At 34.7% G+C, this 23586-nt stretch overlaps 1 protein-coding gene across 2 annotated transcripts in view; it reads right to left on the bottom strand.

Annotated features, from left to right (window-relative positions):
• Positions 1 to 23586, bottom strand: part of FMN1 (formin 1) — a 477206-nt gene that overhangs the window by 15844 nt on the left and 437776 nt on the right. For both annotated transcript variants that reach the window (XM_031952031.1, XM_031952033.1), the window contains 2 exons: positions 12513 to 12564; positions 4656 to 4805 (listed from right to left, as the gene is read on the bottom strand). In XM_031952031.1, the coding sequence (XP_031807891.1) occupies positions 4656 to 4805; positions 12513 to 12564 (202 nt within the window). The remainder of the gene's footprint in view (positions 1 to 4655; positions 4806 to 12512; positions 12565 to 23586) is intronic.

Below are 23586 nucleotides of genomic sequence, written 5' to 3'. Positions count from 1 at the left end.
TGTATTACTTCTTATGACTGCAACATATAAACTGAGTCTCAGTTTCCAATTTGTAAAAGAGAGAGTAATACACTACAACTTCACTGGATTGTTGTTTGTAATCTTTAAAGAGCTATATAAATGTAAACCATTATATTACTGTATCTTTGCTATGCTCATAGCACAAACAAGCTATCGCACACAAGGTAGATTATATAATAAATCTCTTCTAATTGCATCAGACAAAGATCAGAGTAGATTTAAAGTAGGAAGGGAATGTCAGAGGCCACTGAGTCCAAATTCTTCATTTTACAAATGAGGAAACTGAGACAAATAGGATAAAGTGACTTGCTCAGGGTTACACAGTTGGAAAGTGTCTCGAGGCAGGTTTTGAACTCAGGAAGAAATCTCCAAGTCTGACACTATTCACTGAGTCATGTGGCTGATCTTACACTACTCCATGCTAACTCTCTAGAAAATTGTATAGTGTTTATATACTTAAGAATTTGTTTGACAGGACAGAGAAACTCAAAACCCAAGTGTTGACAGTCAATGCCACTTGAAATTTAAGATTAGATTGTATATTCTTTGAGAGCAAGGATTGTCTTTTTGTATTGCTGGTGCTAGATAAATGTTAACTGATTGAAGATCCCTGGAGTTTCATCTCTAGTTAATGGGAAATAGGATTCAATTTATAAAATAATTACTATACTGTTTGTATCATGATCACTGGTCCCTCAGTCACTTAAATGAGTGACTGTGCCTCTCCAAGAGTCTGATGAATTACTCCAGAAAGTCAGCACAACATGGTGGAGAAGATGTGGATTCAAGTTTTGACTCTGATATTTTCTGTGTGTTTTGGGCAAGTCACTTAAGTCACTTGAGTAAATCAATTTAGACTATATTATCTCTAGGATTCCTTCCAGTGCTAAGTCTTATTATCCACTTTGGAGAATTTGTTTACAGTTCTCAAAGCAACCCACAGTAGTAAGTATATAAACTCATTTATAGCCACAGCAATTGCAATTGATGTACTTAAAAATAAATCAACTCAAAATTTTAGATTTGAAGATAAAGTAACCATTTCCTTAAAATGTGTAATAATTGTTAGGTATATAATGGAATTTCTCCTTTGCACATCCCACAAAGTTCACCACATTCCTTCCTTATTCACTCATTATCTTCCCATTGAGAGCTCTTTAAATAGTATAACTGTTTGGTTTGGCTCAGGGTGAATGAACTATTTACCAATAATATTCCCCACATGGTTCTTCTGGGAAGTTTTTACCTTTTATGTATTCCAATGCATATTTCATAGGCAGGCCTTCTCAGGTAGGTATTATAATATTTTATAGCAAAAGTATCCTAGCTACAATTAAGCAGAAGCTTATGAAATTTGCAGAAGCAAATGTTACCAGACAGTAAGAAAGATTAACTGCTGCTCATAACTATGTCATGTCATTATTTTCTAGACTCTTTCCAAAAATCACTGAATATTAAGAATGGACAGAGATCTTAGAGATAAAGTTCATGTAACTTGCTCAAAGTTGTCCTAGGAGAGGGCAGATTGAGCAGAATTGATTATTTGAGGTGCCCCTGGAGTGAAGATGAGCAACCTGAGTCCTAGAGAAGTTAAGTGATTTGTTCCCCACTAAGGAGAATAGGAAATTAGTGCAAGGCTTGATCTAGAAACTAAATCTCTCGACTTCATGTGGTATTCCTTTTCCTCTACTATGAAGGTACTTAGAAATATATATGACATGTATAATAATAAGAACAAAATATTATATAATGTTTAATGTAACATATATACATGTATGTAACATACTGATAATTTAAAAAAGAAATTTTAAATCTTAGAATAAAAGCATATATTATGTGTGCATTTTAAATGAGAAGTATGATATCACAGCAAGGAAGCTCCCTCTACCAAAAGAGATGAGTACCTGCTCTATAACACAGAGAGATGGTGGGGTTGCTGAAAGGATAAGTGATTTGCTTAGGACCACACAAACCGGTATTTGTCAGAACTTGGACTTTAACCCAAGTTCTTCTTACTCTGAGATCAACTTTCTATTTAACTACTTAATAGATTATGCTGACTCTCCATTTTATAGACAAGAAAACTTTGCTCCAACTCCCCCCCCAAAAACAAACAAACAAACAAACAAAAAAATCCCCAAGAACTCCCAAACCAAAATAACTTGCTAAAGTCATGAAGGTAAAAAGTTGGAAAATAAGCCTGTGTCTTCTGACTTCAAGTCTAGTACCCTTCCTAACACATAGGTATAACACTCTGCAACCTGTTTAGTCACAGAGCTATATAAATTTAACATTTAACCACATAAAACAAAAAATTGGTGCTACTTCCACCTCCATCCTCAACACTTTTTGAGGTTTAATTTAGCTACTTTTAACATATATGTATGTGTGTACATTTGCACCTACACACATATACACACACAGACATCAGTTTTCAATCAAGTATTTCATTGACATTTGATTTCTAGACAAAATATAGCCTAAATATGGTCTATTTCTATTTTTATATGGTATGCTATAGTGGAGATTCCTTTTGTCTATTAGTTGGACTTAATAGCCACTGAGACTCCCTACCAATTTTCAAATTCTATAATTCTTTGATTAGGCTTGTTATACATTACTGGCAAAAAAAAAAATCACTAAAACAATAAAAGCAAGCCATCTGCTTTTATCTAGTTTAACTGTACTTTTTTATAACTACTAATTCATAGCTTAATGCAGTGTTTGGTACATAGAAGATGCTTAAAAAATATTCACTGATCACTGACTAATGGCTGCTAATATTTATATAGGGTTTTAAAGTTTTCAAAGGGCTTTACATATGTTATTTGATCCTTATAACAAGCTGAGGATATTATCCCCATTTTACAGATGAGAACATTGAGACTGAGAAGTTTAAGTGACTTGTCCATAGGATTCTGAACTCCATAGCTATTAAGTGATTGTTGAAGGATTCAAAACAGAAGTCCAAATCATGCAATCCAGAATTTTGGCTAAGATAACTAGGTATCATGCAAATACAAATTGATTATTTTTAAGTTACCACAAAGATCACTACATGAGTCTCAGGGGGCATAACAAAATACATGCCATTTCAGATACAGTACAACTCAAAGTCTCCATATCCTGATAATATTTCCTTTGAAAGATTCTGTGTGAGGGAGTAGCAGATAATAACCAAGATCTTTAAGTGGATTTCCATTAACATCTATAAACATGTTTTCAATTCTTAATAGCTTTCAAAAATTTTTTTTTTGTTCTATGGGACAACTTCAGTAAGAGGCAGGGGACAGGATGTAGGAGGAAATGTAGACAGTATAATAATAGAATATATATGGATTTAACATATACTTTAACATATTTAACATGTATTAGACTACCTGTCATCTAGGGGAGGAGGTGGGGGGAAAGAGGGGAAAAGCTGGAACAGAAGGTTTTGCAAGGATCAGTGTTGAAAAATTACCCATGTTACCCATTACATATGTTTTGTAAATAAAAAACTATAATAAAAAAAAAAGAAATGAGCACAATTGCTCAGTAATTTGAACATTAAAAAAAATAACAGAATATATAAATAAAATTTATTATTATTATTTTTTAAAGCACTGAAAGTCATTAAAACCCTTAAACAGCTTTTGAGGCATGACATGCTGAGATCTAAATACCTTTTTTCCCTCCAGGTATAAAATCATATGCCAAAATCTTTCTATTTTATTATTTCAGGGTTTTAGAAAGGAAAGACAGTCAGTAATAATTAGTAGGAATAATCTTCAGTGAATATTTAGTAGTAGATGTAGGCTATAGGAATAGCTACCTTTACTTTGGGAGACTGCTTTTTTCCTTTTTTCCTCTTAACCAACTTGTCTATATATCTGTTTCACAGGAGTTCAGACCTGTTTGAATTTGGACTAATAGTGCTCCTTTAAGAAGGATGGCAACCTGCTAGAACTATTTACAATCAGGGATACAGGTAGGGATGTTTTATATGGTAGACACAAAGAAAAATGCAGCCTTTTCCAAGAAAGAAAATAAATCCCAAACTGATTCAGGACCAAGGTTTTCCTTCAGCTCCTAACTAATAAAATCAAGAGGTTGCAATGAGACCTAGCGGCATGTAGTTTGATGTCCTGAGCAGGATACAAGGAGTCAGAAGTGGCGCTGTAAATCCAGTGTGGGGCTTCAACATTGTGTTAAGTGTGGCCTGAGTCTCAGGGACTTCCCTTTGATGCAAGTTCAGTATATTAATGGGAAAAGCATTCACTTTTATTTGTCTGTACTGTCTGCGACAGCAATACCACCTCATTTAGGCCAGTCCAACATGAGAATGCCCAGAGAAGCAATCTGTTGCAAATTAGCAAAGCTCCCCTTTCATTTTACTAGCTAGTAATTGGAAGGGGTTAAGAAAGTGTAACTTATCAGATCATGTGTGTTTATCTGCTTGGGAGGGGGTAGTGGTGCAGCAAGCCTTCCCTGAATTTTCCTATGCACCCTGAGGCAATAATCTTTCCTTGATGTCCACTTGATCTGAAAGCAAACACTGACGCCTGTGAAATATGGGAGTGTAATTTGTTAAGTTTGGGAAGGCAGTTTCCCAGACTCCTGAAGTGGTATTAATGACTTTATTAGAACCTTACCTTTCTTTAGAAATATTTTTACTCTCTCGTTTCCAAATGGTCTTGAAGTCACTGCAGAATTCATACCACACCATAAACACATAGTTGGGTGTGATCTCCTTCTCACCGGACTTTGGCTTCATCCCAAAATAGCCTACCGTTGTTTCAAAACTGCAGGAGAGAAGAAAGAGGAGAAGGAGGAAAACTGTCAACACATAAACCCACTGGGGGATCTAGGTTTCCCACAAGCCTGGATTCTTAGTCAGTAGCTCAGTTTAATAATTACTGTAAATTCCCTTTAACCTTGGAGAGTATTACCACCAAATATGACAGTCCTCAACTCATTTCTTTGGGGATCCTGATTCTTTGGGTTTTTTTGTCTAGGAGTCAAAATGTACATTGTGTGTGTATGTGTGTGTGTATGTGTATATATTTGTAGGTGTCTATGTATGTGTGTCTATGTATTTGTGTATGTGTGTGTGTTGGCTAGGGGCAGAGTGGAATAAGAGGAGAAAATGTTGAGTTCCACCCCTTTACCTCATAGCAGATGTAAAATCATGACAGAATGAGGCACCCTGAATCCTGATGGATTTAATTTTCATCCCAAGCTCTGCCATTAACTGGAGGTCTGACCCAAGTCATTCTCTTGGTCTCAGCTTCTTTCTCTGCAAAATGAGGCAGCTGACCTACATGATGTTCAAAGTTCCTTCCTGGCCCAACAGTCTATGATTCTACTTCGCATAATTCAATAACAACTGACAAATCAACTCATGTACTTGGTGTAACCGGTCAAATTTGCTTAGGAGCTGGAAAGGTATCTGGACTGGAAGAAAATTCCTTGTAGAGACCTTGTCAGAGAAAAAACTGAGGCCCCAATGAAAAGCCTCTCCATATTCTAATGATCCTTTTTTGCACACTTTGTTGGTCGGTCATTTTTTAGTCATGTCCTTCTTTCCATGACCCCATTTGGGATTTTCTTAGCAAAGATCCTGGGGTGGTTTGCCATTTCCTTCTCCAGCTCATTTTACTGATGAGGAAACTGAGGTAAGCAGGGTTAAGCAGCCTGTTCAGGGTCCCACAGTTAGGAAGTGTCTGAGGCCAGATAATTCAGAAAGGGAAGACTTCCAGACTCCAAACCCCAATTCTCTATCCACTGGACCCCAAGCTGCCCTTTTGCACTTGAGTCTTAATTTGCTCATAATGGGGATAATGCAAGTACCTACCTCACAGGGTTGATGTGAAGCTCAAATATAATAATCTATCTAAAGCATTTTGCAAACCTATAAAGTATGATACAAATGTAGCTATTATTACAAGCAGCTAGGTAGCATAGGATAAAGTTTGAACACAGAGGTAGAAACATCTGTTCCAATCTGGCCTCTGAAATGTACTTGGTTAAGCTACTTAATCACAATTCAGTTCATCATCTGCAAAGTGGGGAGAATAAGTACCTACCTCACAAAATTGCTGTGAGAATCATACAACATGTATTTTATAAGCCTTAAACAGGTATGTAAATAGTAGTGATTTTCAATATAGAAATGCCTAGATTCCCCAAGCTCTGTGGAATAAATACAAAACTCTACACAGGCAGCAAATTTTATTTCTAAACTCAAACCCTGTCCTTATTCACTCTCTGTACCCACTTTCTCCAGCAAATACTAAAGGCTAATTTGCCAAAAGCAAGCACACTTCAGTAAATGGATCTCTTTCCTGGGGCATTGGAAAGTAATCAAAGGAGTTATGGCCAGCAAGGTTTATGACTCCATGCTCAATCATCTCCTGCAGGCTCCACATTTTTGTGGCCATTCTGAATATAGGACTTCTATTGGAACTCTGTTCATCAGTGATTATAAAACTCTGAAGCTCCTTTACTGCTATGATTCATACTTTCATCTCATTTTCAATTATTGGGCAATATGTATCTTATAAGATTTTTATCACATTTCACAGATGAACTGCTAATTGATTCCATGGCCATGATTAGGAGAGATCCAAGCTAGAACTACAGCTCAGAGTCTTATAAATTCTTTTTGCTTCTGTAAATAAAAAAAAAAAAATCTGTTTTTAGTACAAATTTAAAATATTGATCAGGGACTTTCATGTCTTAGTTATTAAAAGAATGGAAGTGCAGGAAGGGAGCAAGTCAATAATTTCAATCATTTACTGAGAAATTGAGTCTTGTAATTTTAAACACACATATCTTGATAAGCAGAAAAAGAGAAATAATAAAAATGAAGAAGCAATGTTCTTTATTTTCCTATTTGAATGAAATGCAAAATTTTAAGACTATGGAAATAAAAATTCCTAGGAAATCAAATAAAATCAGAAGCATTTTTTTCTGTTACAAATAGTTGCATTACCATGGAAACAAGTGACAAATTAGATAGATAATAACAGAGAGGAGTTTATTATAAAATATTTAGAGGATGCAGATTGTTATATCTGGAAAGAAATCTTACAGATTATCTAGTTCTAATCCCTCATTTTATAGAAGATGAAAATGAGTCCCACATAAGTGACATAATTTTCCAAAATTAGTTAGTGTCAGATATCCTGACTTGACTCCCATTTATGTTCTTCTTTCTACTGTACTTCCATATCTCTCTTGGTAAGTGGGATGGGTATTTAAAAAGAATTTTTTTTTTCTGTTTTAGGTAGTTTTTATAAACTTTTATTTTTCTAAATTCATTCTAAAGGTCTGGTTTATAGTACATAAACTATTTTTTCTTAATTTCCCCTCTATTCTTTCACATTTAGTTGGCACATGTTTACATATTCAGTAAGTCTACCTTTAGTACTGAGAAATGTGTTCCAGGAAAGAGGAAGGAGAGAAAGTTCACTTCCTTCCTCACCAGCAGCATGAGGCAAAGGGGCAAAAAACAAACATTGGGTTTGAATAGATCCACAGACTCCTGATGATACTATAAACACTGAAGCCATTTCAGAGAATGACACTATGGATTGGAGAATCTCTGTTATCACAGGGAAGGAGAAAAGCATGTCATCTTTGAGGTTTTGGTTTCCTAAGATGTAAATAGACTCTAACCATACATACTCATTGTCCTCCCCACTCCTTGGGATTCTGAGGCCCTGTAAGCTAACACTTACTGGAGTGAAACTAAAGGGAATGCTGAATTTCAGCAATTCTCTATGTATATTTTGGAAACTGATGGCAAATGTACCTCTAGAGAAATCAGAGAAAACAAATTGTTGGAAGATGAGTTAGCTTGGCTAATTCCTCCAACTTCACCAAAGACCAAACACTTGATTTCAGTCAATATTTGCTGGTCTTCTCAAGAAGAACCTAGAAATTAAACCTACAACTATCTGAGAGGTTCATGATACCAAGCGCCAAATGCAACATACATTTTTCCTTAGAATTTAATCTAAAATGAACTTTCTTGTTCAAAAAATAACTAATCATATTAATGGATTGTTCAAGAACAAATCAATAGCCTCTAACAATAGACAGCAGTCCATAAGATAAGAATGTTTCTTACTTGAAAGTAACTTTCAATTTAAAAAAATGGATTTCTAACTCTATATTCTGTATACATATGATTCTTTTTCCCACCCTTAAATTACCCCCTTAATTATCTTCTTTTTTCTCCTGCAGTTTCCTGTCTGATTTACACCCTAATTCAACCAAAATTTTGGCATCGATAGTGACTATATCAAAGACCCTTTCCCCCTCCTTCTTCCAGCAAAGTTAATTATTCTGTATCTTCTCTTGGGCAAAAATCACAGGAAACTGTATTTACAGTGAAAGATCCCACACTAGAACATGTTCACTTATTGTTTTCCATGTATGTCCTTCAGAAATTGCTTAGGGAAAGCAAATATTCTCTAGCCTCAGAGTAAATTGTTTCTCTTGAGGATAAAACTGAAGAATTGACCAAATCTCACATGAATATTACAACACTGACCACCAACCTTCTTTTAAGAGGGCAACTAAACAATTGTGGTTTCCACATTAAAGATGAGATCTAACTTTTTTTTTTTATGTTTGTCATGAAAGCTGGAACTACCTTCACCTCAAAGCCACGGAAAATGCTGACAATAGCAATTTACAGCCTCATTCAGCACTGTTTTAGCTTTACCCACTCAGGTGGGCCTCTTTTCTTCAAGTTTGAAAAATACAGCAAACTAAATTTCTATTCTGAAAATGGCATTTCTGGGTGTTCTGATAGTAATACCTTCTTTGGAATTCCCTCTATGAACAAAATAACAGTACTATAAGACAAGTATATTCCGTTACATACTAGGAAACAAAAGAAGAATATATATTCAAGGCAAAAGAACCTTAGACAGAATCTATATTATAACTACAACTCTATCCCACCTGTCCAAATCACAGGGTAGGAGAATTATGTATGATGCAAAGAGAATTCTATAGCTAGAAAACTGAAAAGATTTTCCCTAATACTCCTATCCTACCAAGTCTACAATGTGAACGGTGCAGTGGAAAAATGACCAGATGATGTGCCCTATTAAAAAGAAGCATAAATGGATGGATGCATAATCTTTTCTTACCCAGTGCTTGGGAATCAATGAATTTCAAATTCCCCTCTCCCAACAAACAATCAAACAAATAAAAAACCCCAAACAAAATTGATAGTTGATAGTAAAGCAGAAACTTATGTTAGCAGCATGGAATAATAGAGAAGGTACTGTACTGTTTGTTTTTCTAATGTCCAATATTTTTCTCATTGCAATTTTTGAATGCTGTGGGAATTTTGTTCAATATCTGAATAAGCAAAGATCCGCACCAATTACATGCTCTTCTTTGAGAACTTCTAAAGCATAAGGTTCCTGATAAACTTTGTAAAAGGGAGAGACTGTTGAGTTGATTGAATTATACAAAAGGAATAAAGAATGTTAAGAAATCATCTTAAGTAACTGGTCTTTTCCTCATAGATGTGTCTTCTTAAGAGAACAGAGTGTGAGGACATTTCACCCTTTTCTCACAACCACTTAATATTATCTTCCATCTTCAAACTATCTTTTTTTTGGGGGGGAGGAGGGAGGCTGCTGAGGCAATTGGGGTTAAGTGACTTGCCCAGGGTCACACAACTAGGAAGTATTACGTGTCTGAGTCCAGATTTTAACTCAGGTCCTCCTGACTTCAGAGGTGGTGCTCTATCCACTGCGCCACCTAGCTGCCCCATTAAACTATCTTTTTTTTTTTTTAAACAAAAAAATAGCTCCAGTATACTATTCATATTGATAATGAAGAGGGAGTGTCTCTTTAAAACTATTTTAAAAAAAAATAATTTGTCTACTTTAAAAAAAATTAAGAAAAAAAGAAAAACAGAAAAGGAATACAAAACAAAAGAGAACATTTTCATATGCCTAGCAGATCTGACATCAGGGAGGATTCAAAATATATAACAACAAATTACCAAATCAACAAAATATAACTATTATAGAAGAAATTATATTAATGAATGTCCATATTTCTTTTACTTCCTTGTAAATTGTTCTTTTGTTCCCCCTTAAATCATCTTTTTTATTTTTTTTTCTTCCCCTTTCAACTCCTTTCTCAAGCAGGTTAGTAGTTAAAAAAGGATAGATTGACTTATATAGATATATACATACCCTACATAGACACACACACCACATCTCCTCCCCCTCTATGCGTGCGCACACACACACACACACACACACACACACACATCTTTCCTATCTCTCTTGACTCATTGCTTTAATTCTGCTCCTTCACTTGTCTTGCTATTACTTAACCTCCCTCTACATGGGAGGTTACATCCCGTTTTCTTCTCACACCTTTTGCTTCCCAGTCAGCCCATTCCTCCCACTTATTTCTTTATAGATTTTAGAGGGTGCTATATACTTCATGGTATACACACATAAAAATGTTGCCTACTTAACCCATTCCTGATGTGAATAAGTTTTTAGAACTATGAGTCCTCTAATGCCTCTGTGTCCATTCTTCCTCTGTACCTCATTTATAGGAATACTATTTTTGCCTTAACTCTGCTCCAATCTTTCTTTTGAACTGCCCTACTGTTGATGACAATCAAACATATGGTATTCATTTTCCATTTATAAAAAACATAAACAATTTGTCCATGTTGAGTTCCTTGTAACTGATCTTTGGTATTGGCTCTTATATGATAAATTTTCTATTAAGTTCAGATTTGGTTGAGAGAAATCTTGAAAATCTGCAAATTCCAAATCACATTCATTTTTTTCTTATTCAATTTTATAGATAATTTTGCTGCATGTGATACTTTTGGCTGCAGGTCTAGTTCTTTTGATTGTCAGTAGATCTGATTCCAGGACTTGTGGTCTTTTATTGCGGCTGCTGATAAGTCCTGTACAATTCTAATTGTAGCTCCAGTGTATTTGAATTGTTTTTGTTCTTTTTTGTTTTTTGCAAAAATTTCTCTTTAATCTGGGGATTTTGAAATTTGGCAATAATGTTTGTATGTGTTTTCCATAATGGATCTTGAAGTGGTAATCAGAGGATTTTTTTCTATTTCTATTTTCCCCTCCTGTTCTATCACTCCAGGACAACTTTCTTGGATTATTTCTTGCATTATGGTGTCAAGGTCCATTTTTTGAGTCACAATTTTCAGGCAGTTTGATTATTCTTATATTTTCTCTTCTTGATCTGTTCTCCAGATCTGTCATTTTTCTTGTAAGATGTTTCACATTGTTATATATTTTTAATCTTTATGATTTGTTTTGTTACTTCTTGTTACTTCACTGGCTTTCTCTTGTCCAATTCTAATTTTCAAAGAATTATTTTTATCTTTGACTCTATCTCCTTTTCTAGTTGGTTACTTTTTTTTTTTCCCTTCGTAATCTTATAGTTTTTTTTGGGGGGGGATGATTTTTATTTTATTTTTAGTTTTTTTCTCAAGGTCTCTCATTTGATTTTTAAATTCTTTAAGTTTTTCTATAAATTCTCTCTGAGCAGGGAACCATTTCACAATATTCTTTGGGGCAGAAGCTTTTTTTTACTTCAATGTCCTCTTCTAAAAATGAACCCCGGTCTTCCCTGTTCCCATAGTATGTTTCTATCGTGGGGTTGGTTCTATTTTGCTAGTTCCTTTTTTTTTTTTTTCTTTATAAGAGTGTAAACATCTCTAATCCTGGGGTAGAGGTAATGGTGCTTCTGGCTTCATCTGGGCTCTCCTCTCTGATCAGGAACCCTAAACCAAGAGCTCCACCCTCCAGCATGAGCTCACAGCCAGTGGCGTCCTGTCCCACTGCCTCTGCACTCATGGGGCTGGTCCCCTCCGGTCCAGGGCCACATCTCTGCAGCACAGCTGGGCCTGTGTTTCCAATCAGCCGAGGTTCCCTCAGTCTTCCTAGACTCAGATCCAGATTGCACATGCTGTCCAGAGATGAATATTTCAGTGGTTCTTGCAGAGGGTACAGCCACATTCAGCTAGCCCCAGGGCTCCTCCCTTGGTGATTCTGAAGAGATAGCCTGGAGGTGAAGGTATTTGCACTTCACCTGGCCTAATTCCCCCTCCCAGTTTTTCTTTGGATCTTCTCCCCTGTTGTATCCCAAATCTTCTAAAAAAAAATTTTTTTAACCAGTTTATGTTTGTCCTGAGGCACATATTTGTTCTATTTTTGGGGGAAATCAGAAGAGTTGGAAATTTACCAGTCAACTCTGCCATCTTCCCAGAATTCTACCCCCTCTTTAAACTATTTAGGCACAGTCTATAAAAAGTACAAAGGTAGGAATGAAATCACAGGGGTGGAATAATCACTTAGGGAAAGATTGTACCACCTTCTCTAAAAGTTTCTAATCCAGTTTCCAGTGGATTATTCCTCTTGGAAAAGAGGATGGGGCTGAGAGGATAGTTCTTCTAGAAGAGAAACTGATTAGTCACTTACCTTTTCTGAGCATTCTCCAAGTGGATTTCTTCCATTTTATGCTCTCCTTTTGCTGTGAAGGAAGAACAATTATAATTACAAAAAAATTTCTATATTCTACCATACCTACTGCCATTTTATCTTATGCTTGAGATCTGATTATTTACCTTAAAAACGAAACAAAAATAGAGTCTTTAATTACAATATCAACATTCATTTGGAGTTGATAACTTGGAATATGATGGTGGAGATGGTATATGCAACTCTATACCATTTGTTTATTCATTCAATCAATAAGCACCTACTATGTGCCAAGTAGTATGCTAGGTGTTGGGATAAAAAAACAAAAGTGAAGTACTCTCAAGAATCTCATATTCCAGAGCTGAATGAGATGTTGAGTAAACACAGAGCCTATCCTATACTTGAGAATATGGCATATTCTCACCTCAACAGATATTTATCTTATTCTTTAATTTAACTGGAGGATGATCGTCTTCAAGGTCTCCTAATGACAAATGATTATTTCAATTCTCTTAAGAATCCACAGACTCATAACCATAGGAGGCTATCAGAAATGGCATTATAGTAATTGTGCATCCAACTCAGAAAACTACAGATTTTTTTTTACAACCCTTCCAGTCTAAAAGTTCTTCCTAACCTAAATCAACTCTTACCCTTCTTCTACAACAGCAATTTTAAAGTATTCTTTAAAAAAATTTTAATATTCATTTTTTAAAAATTGAGTTCTCATCATAGAAACTTAAAGGCACCATGGAATACAACCCCATGTTATGATGAAGTTGAAGACGATTTTAATGCAGTAAAAAGGATTGGCCAAACAATCATCTTGAAATATGGTTTACATTTTAGATATTTAGTTTCATACATTCTGATTATGGGTATCCCTTTTTTTAACCAAACTTCAAGAGTTATATACATTTTCAAACTCAAAAAAGTAGGACATGTAACTAATCCAAAAATATCTGTACTCAATTTTTTTAAATCATGGTGCTAAATAAAAAGTATGCTCCTAATTAATACTTATTCATTAATAGGGCCATTTGGAGATATAGTAGAAAACAGTTGAATTTAGAGTGAGGAGAACATGGGTTCAAATTATGCTTTTATAACTTACTAGCTATGTGACCCTAGGCAAGTCACTTAATCTCTGAGCCTCATTTTCCTTATTTGTAAGGTGAGAGTAATAAAATAAAATACATTATATTTTGTTATATTTCATATTAACATTTTATTAATATATTATGTTATTTCAAACTTTAACGCATCACATAAGTGTTGGCTATCATTTTTTTCATTCTTATTCTTCTTACCTTTTTCTAATGAAATTCAGATGGAAACGATTCTGAGACAAGATGCTAGCCTGCTGTTATTCTTTTATATTTAATATTCTGTGGACTACTACAAAAGTGGATAAAATACTTCCTTTTTGTGGTTTACTAAATTTAAGTAATAGGATGTAAGCTTATCCTCAATAAATTCAATGAAAGCAAACAGGATGATGAGGATGATATGTACTGTGTTCTCTTCCCACATTGTATAGTTTTGATCTATTTTGCATTTTAATGTCTATATTTTGAAAGTTCTCAGTCCCACTGCAGTTGGAGGATATGTATATTTTATATAGTGATAAAAAACATTGTTCTTAAGTTTTTATGGATCACTATTCTGTCTGGGCAGTTACTGGTAACACTTTGAACTCTACCTAGAAAAAATAACAACAAAGTTCATATGGAAAAACAAAAGGTCAAGAATTTCAAGGGAATTAATGAAAAAAAAAATCAAATGAAGGTGGCCTAGCTGTACCAGATCTAAAATTATATTATAAGGCAGCGGTTACTAAAACTATCTGGTATTGGCTAAGAAATAGACTAGTTGATCAATGGAATAGGTTAGGTTCAAAGGACAAAACAGCCAATAACTTTAATAATCTAGTGTTTGACACAGATATAAAACCAGCAGTAAGCAACATATGTAATGGGGACAAATTTCAACCATTCCCAATAAGATCAGGAGTGAAACAAGGTGTTCCAAATCACTATTGATCAGATAAATGCAAATTAAGACAACTCTGAGATACCACTACACGCCTGTCAGATTGGCTAGAATGACAGGGAAAGATAATGCAGAATGTTGGAGGGGATGTGGGAAAACAGGGACACTGATACATTGTTGGTGGAATTGTGAACACATCCAGCCATTCTGGAGAGCAATTTGGAACTATGCCCAAAAAGTTATCAAACTGTGCATACCCTTTGATTCAGCAGTGTTTCTACTGGGCTTACACCCCAAAGAGATACTAAAAAAGGGAAAGGGACCTGTATGTGCCAAAATGTTTGTGGCAGCCCTGTTTGTAGTGGCCAGAAGCTGGAAAATGAATGGATGCCCATCAATTGGAGAATGGTTGAGTAAACTGTGGTATATGAATGTTATGGAATATTATTGTTCTGTAAGAAATGACCAGCAGGACGAATACAGAAGGATTGGCGAGACTTACATGAACTGATGCTGAGCGAAATGAGCAGAACCAGGAGATCATTATATACCTCAACAGCGATACTGTATGAGGATGTATTCTGAAGGAAGTGGATTTCTTCAACAAAGACAAGATCTAACTTAGTTTCAATTGATCAAGGATGGACAGAAGCAGCTACACTCAAAGAAAGAACACTAGGAAATGAATGTAAACTGCTTGCATTTTTGTTCTTCTTCCCAGGTTATTTATACCTTCTAAATCCAATTCTCCCCAAGCAACAAGAAAACTGTTCGGTTCTGCACACATATATTGTATCCAAGATCTACTGTAATCTATTTAACATGTATAGGACTGCTTGCTATCTTTGGGGAGAGGGTGGAGGGAGGGAGGGGAAAAATCGGAACAGAAGTGAGTGCAAGGCATAATGTTGTAAAAAATTACCCTGGCATGGGTTCTGTCAATAAAAAGTTATTTAATTAAAAAAAAACAAAACTTTGAACTGTGACAATAATCCAATTTCACAACAGTTTATTGATTGCATTCTCCTGAAGAACTTGAGGTCTGAATTTGTATCAAGGGGATGTGTTGCCTTTCAGGTGATAAATCATAGAAAGCATAGAATGAATGCATAATTCTAGTGACTGAGGTATGTTTTGCTTTGATTGGGGTTAACTGCAATGATGTTGTAGCAGTTTCTACTATGTCTCTGTATAACCTGCCCTGATCACTATTATTATAATATGCAATATTATAGTAATACATTATGCCTATATAGTATAACATGTAGTTTATATGGAAGGACTTTCAAGGAAGTACACATTTTATGTATTAGATGATGATGATGATTGATAGAGATTAATGAAATCAGTTCTTCTAATCCTTCATTTCAAGGTAAGGATATTCAGGCCAAGAGATAAGAGTGACTTATTCTGGGCCATATATATAATTAGTAGCAGAACCAAAAACTCAAAGTCAAGTCATGGGCATCTAAATCTAGTGCTCTTTCCACTATACCATTCTACTATAGTTGATATAATTTCATTAGTTTTAAGATATAGCTGCTGTACTATTAATCCTAAGAACAACTACAAGGTTTTTAAAACTTTGCTTTTTAAAAACCATTCTTTACAAAAACCCTTTTAAGTATATAGTGTACCTACTATTATATCTATTTTACATATTTACATATGAGAAAATGGAGACATATAAAGGCTAGTTGGATTTTATTTTATTTTCCTGTAAATCAATATAATCTTCACACCAGTTTAAAGAACAAACCAAGCAATAACCCCAAACTTAAGCCTTATTGTTGGTGGTCTAATTCTTTGTATATGAGAATGTATGGTATATTCCTCAAAACTAAGTTAATGATGACGGATACATTCCCCCAAAATTCCCTATTCTATCTGTCTTTGAAACCTTCTGACTTAGACCATCTCAGGCATGCACTTTCCTTTCTTAAAGCTCTGCATATCACCTGTCCAGAATGCTTTTCCTTCTGTCTGACCTAAATCCTTCTTAAAGGAATTCTAGTCTATGTATCGTGCTCTGTCTTTGGTGCACCATGGGACAAAAATTCTTTACATAGTAGGGAAATTTAATAGTTGGGAATAATAATAATATTGATACAACTATCAAGTCGTATAAAGCTTTATGGTTTTCCAAAATGTTTTCATAGCTATAATATCTTTACATGACGTTTTATTTCATTTCCTCAACAATCCTATGAGGTGGTCAGGACAGGTATTTTATAAATGACAAATATGAGTTTTGGAGAAGACTTGCTAGTGACAAAGTCAGGACTGGAACTCGAGTTCCTGATACCCAGTGTACTGTTCTTTTTACTTTATCAGACTACCTAACCACTAGTTGTGTAACCTTTGATCTGATTAATTGGACAGAATTTTTATTAGACCAGATGGAATGTTACACAACAGTGAGTCACACCCATACTACCAAAACATGAAGATTTAGTCCTGTCCACTTAATTGCTTTTTGGATTCTTTAGGCTTTTTTTTTTTTTTTTTAATGAAAAGAATATATCAGAGATGCTAGTCCTCCTTGAACAATCCATATACTCCAATTCCTTCAGTATAAAAATAGCACAGTACTTCTCTCCCTCATCCTTGTATACCCCTTTTGAGAACTGGTACATTAGGCAAGAAAGGAAACGTATATAGTATGACAGAGGTAATAAAAACTGCCTGGGAGCCAAGAGACTTGAGACTCAAGCTGAATTATGCAATTCATGATCTTTGGCAATGGACTTCTCTCTCTAGGCAACTCAGTTTCCTTATCTCCTATAATAACAAAAATAATAGCAATAATAACAACAACAATAACACAATAGGACTAGCCTCTATGATCTTTAAATTTCCTTCTGGTTTATAGGATCATGGGTTTAAAAGTGAGTAATTTCCTTATTTGGAAAGTGAGAAAATTGAAGCCCAGAAAGATGAAGTAATTTGTTCAGTCACAAAAAAGGACACAATTTGAATTTATAATCTCTCTTATCCCAAACCCAGCACTCTATTATACCACAATGCTTCTCACAATCATCCCTAATTAGGAAGAAAGGAAAGAAAGAAGGAAGGATTTTTTAAGTGTCTACCAAGTACTTGAACAAATTTTATCTTCTTTTATCCTCACAACAACACTAGGAGTTAAGTTCTATTAATATTCTCATTTTACAATTGAGGAAATTGAGGCAAAGATGTTAAGTGATTTGCCTCAAATGAATATTTGAGATTGGATTAGAATTTAGGCCTTTCTGAATCTAAGCCTAGCACTCTATCTATCCACTGTGCTCTCTAGCTGCCCTTCATTGATACAAATTATCATAAACCCCAATAGAAGATTCAATATATGATTTTAATAATTTTTTTAAAATAATGAAATCATGGTAGTCCTATTTTTTACACACATGGTAAATAATGTTATAATTCTGTGACATGTTCAGGCTAAGAACATTTATTTACTTAACATCCTGAATGAACCATTCAACAACTTGATTTTTAAGAGGATACCATTCATATTCTGAAAGTAGCTTTAGAAGTGAGTTTCAAAGAAATTCTTTTCATTATACCACACATAATTAAGAACTATTTATGGATACCTGTCTGTAGGGATACTAAAGGCAGTGGAATCAGGAATAGGGAAGTAGGATGGGGGGAGGCTGGAATATTGTCCTAGAATTCTTTACACAGTCTATTACACTTTAATATACCATGGTTTATAGACCCGATGTAACTGGTATAAACCAACAGGATCCACAGTAAAGAAGTTGTTTTTATTATGGCTTTATAAATAGCGATGCTAATGAGGAAACAAAGAAGTGCTTTTCCCTTCATGTGGTATCCGTCCGATATTACACCTTTTCTTAGAAAATCACTGTCTTATATTTTTCAGGAGCAAAGAATGTTGCTTGCTAAGAGTGACAACAGCATGGCAATGAAGGGGAGACTTCATGGGGAGAGAAAATGAAGAGAGGGCAGTTTTTCTGAGGTAATTTTAGAGAAAGTAAAGGAAAAACATAATTGTAAACTTTAAATTAGAGCAGGAAAGTCTAGTCATAAATGGGTTACCTTTCTTACACATTTTAAACCTCTTTCCTAGGAAAGATGAGGGGACAGATTAGGGTGCCAGCAATCAAGACCAAATGGGTAGGAAAAAAAAAAGAATGGAACTATGAGTCATTTGCATTGGGAACTCCTAGTTGAGGAAATCTAACAATTTGAGTAAACATCTTTTCTATAATATAATAAGAACATTGCCTAGATCAATAGTGTCAAACTCAAAAAGAAACTGGGTCACTAAATGACACATAAAAATCCTGCAGGCCTCATATTGATTAAAAAAACCACATATTAACATTATCTATGTTCTATTCTTTTTTAATTTATTTCAAAATCTGGGAAAGATGAGAAGAAAGATGAGATGAGAACAGGACAACCCCAAAGCAGTAGTTCCCAAAGTAGATTATGTCCACGGGGAACAGAGAAGGAAAAAACAATAACATTAAAACTTATATTCATATTTTTATTAAGAAAAATAATACATAATTTAAGCTTCACTAATATTTAATATATGGCTTGACCTTGTAATCCTTACTTGGTCTGTATGTTGAACCAACATGTTTTTTGTTTTACATGAGGACTTCTACAACAATTGAAGGGATTGAAGGTGACAACTCTCTAGTGGCATTATACTTACATGTGGATAGTTAAGTGAATTTATGGATTATCTAATTTTAACTACACTAATCCACATGAAATGGACAAGTGATTTAATAAAGCTGCCTGTAAAGAAACCATTCATTGGGAAAGAGAAATACTCAGCTGTGCTCTTCCAACATTCCCTTCCAAACAACTTCCAAACGCCTCTAATAGAATTCTGGTGTATTTGTGTTAACACAAGATCAAAGTGAGACATTCTTCTAGTTTAAGACAATATGGGAGTCTGTAAACAGAGATTTGTGTGACCCAAAGGAGGAACAGGGATTGAAGCCAACATGGATGAAACGCCAATTGTGGCACTAAAGAGTGATGGAGAAAGAGCAGCACCTTTGGAAGTTCTCAAGCCAGAGATGGTAAAGGGACCTATCAATTGGTCAGAAAGAGATGACAAGGTACAGCTATGCTAGCACTGTATGCAGGACCAGACTGTTTGGCAACTCCCTTGCCTACAACCACTTCTAAGTCATAGTTCAAGGGTAGAAGGAAATACATTTGGTCAAGAGAAAGTGGCAGCCCTGAAGGGCACTTATAGCCCTAAGGGATCAGGAACTCTGGGGAACAGTATCATTTCCAATCCCAAAGGAGGAGGGATTCTGAGAAGCAGTGTTCATTGCAATCTCAAGGGAAGAGGACCCTTTCCTGGGGAAGGACTAGAATGCAGATCCAATAGCTGAGACCAAGTCTTCTCAAATCACACCGTACTGGAAGCAACAAAAATTTCTAAACCTCCAAAACTAGCTCTGAAAACAACACTGTAAAAAAGTCTGAAGCTTGACTCATGAAGTATCAAGAAGTATTAATGAAGCTTGAATCAAGAAATAGTTTGGTGCAAGCTAGGTATAGACCAACATCTCACACCATATACAATATAAAGTCAAAATAGAAACATGATTTAGACATAAAAGGCCAATCACCTGTCAGATCTATGGATAAAGAAAGAGTTTATGGCCGAAAGAGAGGATGGGAAATTTAATTTTGATTACATGAAATTAAAAAAAAAAAAAAAAACCTTTTGCACAAACAAAACAAATTCAAAGTTAGAAAATTGGAAACTAGAAAAAAAATTTGCAGCAAGTTTCTCTGATAGAGGCTTCATTTTTTAAATATATAGGTAACTGAATCAAATTGACAAAAATAAGAGCCATCCCCCAGCTGATAAGTGGTCAAAGGATATGAACAGGAGGTTTTCAGAAGAGGAAATAAAAACTATCAATAATCACATAAAAATGCTTTAAATCACTATTGTTTATAGAAATGCAAATTAAAATAATGCTGAGATACAAGCTCACACCTATCTGACTGTCTGGCATGACAGAAAAGAAAAATGGCAAATGCTAGAGAAGTTATGTGGAAAAACTGGAACATTAATGCAGTTATTGGAATCATGAACTAATATGAGCTGGAGAACAATTTGGAACCAGCAATATCACTACTAGCTCTATCCCAAAGAAACCAAAGAAAAGGGAAAAGACCTGTGTATACAAAAATATTTACAGCAGTTCTTTCTGTGGTGACAAAGTAATTGAGAGTATATCATTGTAGATGTTGTTGTTGAATAAGCTGCAGGAAATTATTGCAATGGAATTCTATTGTATTATAAGAAATGACAAGTAGGATGATTTCAGAGAAATGCAAGAAGTCTTGTATAAAGTGATGCAAAGCAAAGTAAACAGAATCAGGAGAATACTGTACATAGTAACAGCAATATTGTAGAGATGATGAATTGTAAAAACACTTAGCTACTCTGATCAAGTTGATGATCCAAGACTTCCTTTTTTCTTTTTTTAACTTCATTTTAAAAAAATTTTATTATAATAACTTTCTATTGACAGAACCCATGCCAGGGTAATTTTTTACAACATTATCCCTTGCACTCACTTCTGTTCCGATTTTTCCCCTCCCTCCCTCCACCCCGTCCCCTAGATGGCAATCAGTCTTATATATGTTAAATATGTTGCAGTATATGCTACATAGAATATATGTGTGTTGAACCGAACAGTTCTCTTGTAGCACAGGGAGAATTGGATTCAGAAGGTAAAAATAACCCAGGAAGAAAAACAAAAATGCAAACAGTTTACATTCATTTCCCAGTGTTCTTTCTTTGGGTGTAGCTGCTTCTGTCCATCATTGCTCAATTGAAACTGAGTTAGGTCTCTTTGTCAAAGCAATCCACTTCCATCAGAATACATCCTCATACAGTATCGTTGTTCAAGTATATAATGATCTCCTGGTTCTGCTCATTTCACTCAGCATCAGTTCATGTAAGTCTCACCAATCCTCTCTGTATTCATTCTGCTGGTCATTTCTTAGAGAACAATAATATTCCATAACATTCATATACCACAATTTACCCAACCATTCTCCAATTGATGGGCATCCATTCATTTTCCAATTTCTAGCCACTACAAACAGGGCTGCCACAAACATTTTGGCACACACAGGTCCCTTTCCCTTCTTTAGTATCTCTTTGGGGTATAAGCCCAGTAGTAGCACTGCTGGGTCAAAGGGTATGCACAGTTTGATAACTTTTTGGGCATAATTCCAGATTGCTCTCCAGAATGGTTGGATTCATTCACAACTCCACCAACAATGTCAGTGTCCCAGTTTTCCCACAGCCCCTCCAACATTCATCATTATTTTTTCCTGTCATCTTAGCCGATCTGACAGGCGTGTAGTGGTATCTCAGAGTTGTCTTAATTTGTATTTCTCTGATCAATAATGATTTGGGACACTCTTTCATATGAGTGGTAATAGTTTTAATTTCATCATCTGAAAACTGTCTGTTCATATCCTTTGACCATTTAGATGATCCAAGACTTCCAAAAAACCCATGAGGAAAAATGGTTTCTACCTCCAGAGAGAAAACTAGTGAATAACAATGCAGATAGAACCATACTTAAAAATAACAACAACAACAAATTTTTATTGTTTTATTTAGTTTGTGTAGTCTTTGTAATATGCAAATATGTTTGCCATGCCCTCTTTTCAAAGTGGGGGGAGGAAAGGAAAGGCAGGAAAGAATATGGAACTCAAATTTTTTTAAATGGCTGTTAAAATAATTCACGTGCAAGTAAGAAATATTTAATGAAGTAAATAAAAATAATTTTTAAAAAATCACATATTGATGAGAATAATAAGAAATATAATAATATTTATATTATTAAGGAACAGGAAATTAGCTGACACTGCTTCTACTCCTAACACTACCTCTACAGATTATAATGATCAACGATTGTTCTAAGTCATCCCTCCATCTCCCCTTTTTTGGTGAGGCAATTAAGGTTAAGTGACTTGTCACCAAAAGGGTCACACAGATAGTAAGTGTCTAAGGCCGAATTTCTTGACTCTAGGGCTGGTACCATCTAGCTGCTTCTGTCCCATATGAAATTAGCAAGATATTTTAAATGTGGATTTTTTCATCTACTATAATTAATCATGAGCTTTCTCTTGAATGCATATTGCATCTTGATTATACATATATCACCTATATCAAATTGCCTGCCTTCTCAAGGAGCAGTAAGGAGAGGGAAAAAGGAAAAAAAGTTAGAATTCAACATTTTAAAAACCGAATTAAAAATTTTTGTTTGATAATGTGAGAAAAGTAATGAAAAATATAAATGTATATATTATATTTTGGGATATTAGCTAAGAAGAATAATGAAGTCTTCATGACTAAGAAGATATTTAACAACTAATATTTTGTTGTTGAAAACTGTGATTTGTGCATGTAAATTTAAATATCTGCAGAAATGAAAAACTTAGAAACAAAAATTTTTAACTTGTTTAAAAAAAAATCCAAATAAAGAATTTTATTGGGCTTTGAAAGCCCAATTTGAAAGATGTGATACTCTCTGCTATGTTTATTAGAATAAATGCTTGTCATCATGAAAAATATGATAGTTGCGTTTCAACAAAAAAAATGTACTTTGAAGGGTGAAAAAATTAATATTGTGATTTACTAAGTACAGTCAATCATTCCTTTTCCCCCCCTATATCATTGTAAGGTATTGTTTTTCAACTATGACAGTCATTAAAACCAAGGATTTAAATGAACTCAACTTAAAAAAATTGGACTTTCTAATCACTGTATTTCCAAACGTTAAGCCTTTTAAAAAAAGATTTAATTATATAACTTGTAGTAAAATTACTGTTAATAAATTTTAATGAGAGCAAAAGTTATTTTAATAAAATAAAATTAGCATTAAATAATTTGGTTTATTTCATCTTTATCTCATCTTTCTTCAATTTTTTTAAAAGCATGCTTCATGCTGTATGCCAGGGACATGCTGGAGTTAGCTTGAACTGACTCATAAAAGCTGATTGTTACATTCTTAATGTGAAGAACACCTCAGAAATTGGCAAATGC

This window comes from Sarcophilus harrisii, chromosome 2 (genome assembly GCF_902635505.1).
Source record: "Sarcophilus harrisii chromosome 2, mSarHar1.11, whole genome shotgun sequence".
NCBI classification, from domain to species: domain Eukaryota; kingdom Metazoa; phylum Chordata; class Mammalia; order Dasyuromorphia; family Dasyuridae; genus Sarcophilus; species Sarcophilus harrisii.
This window is presented reverse-complemented; position numbering and strand designations above follow the sequence as displayed.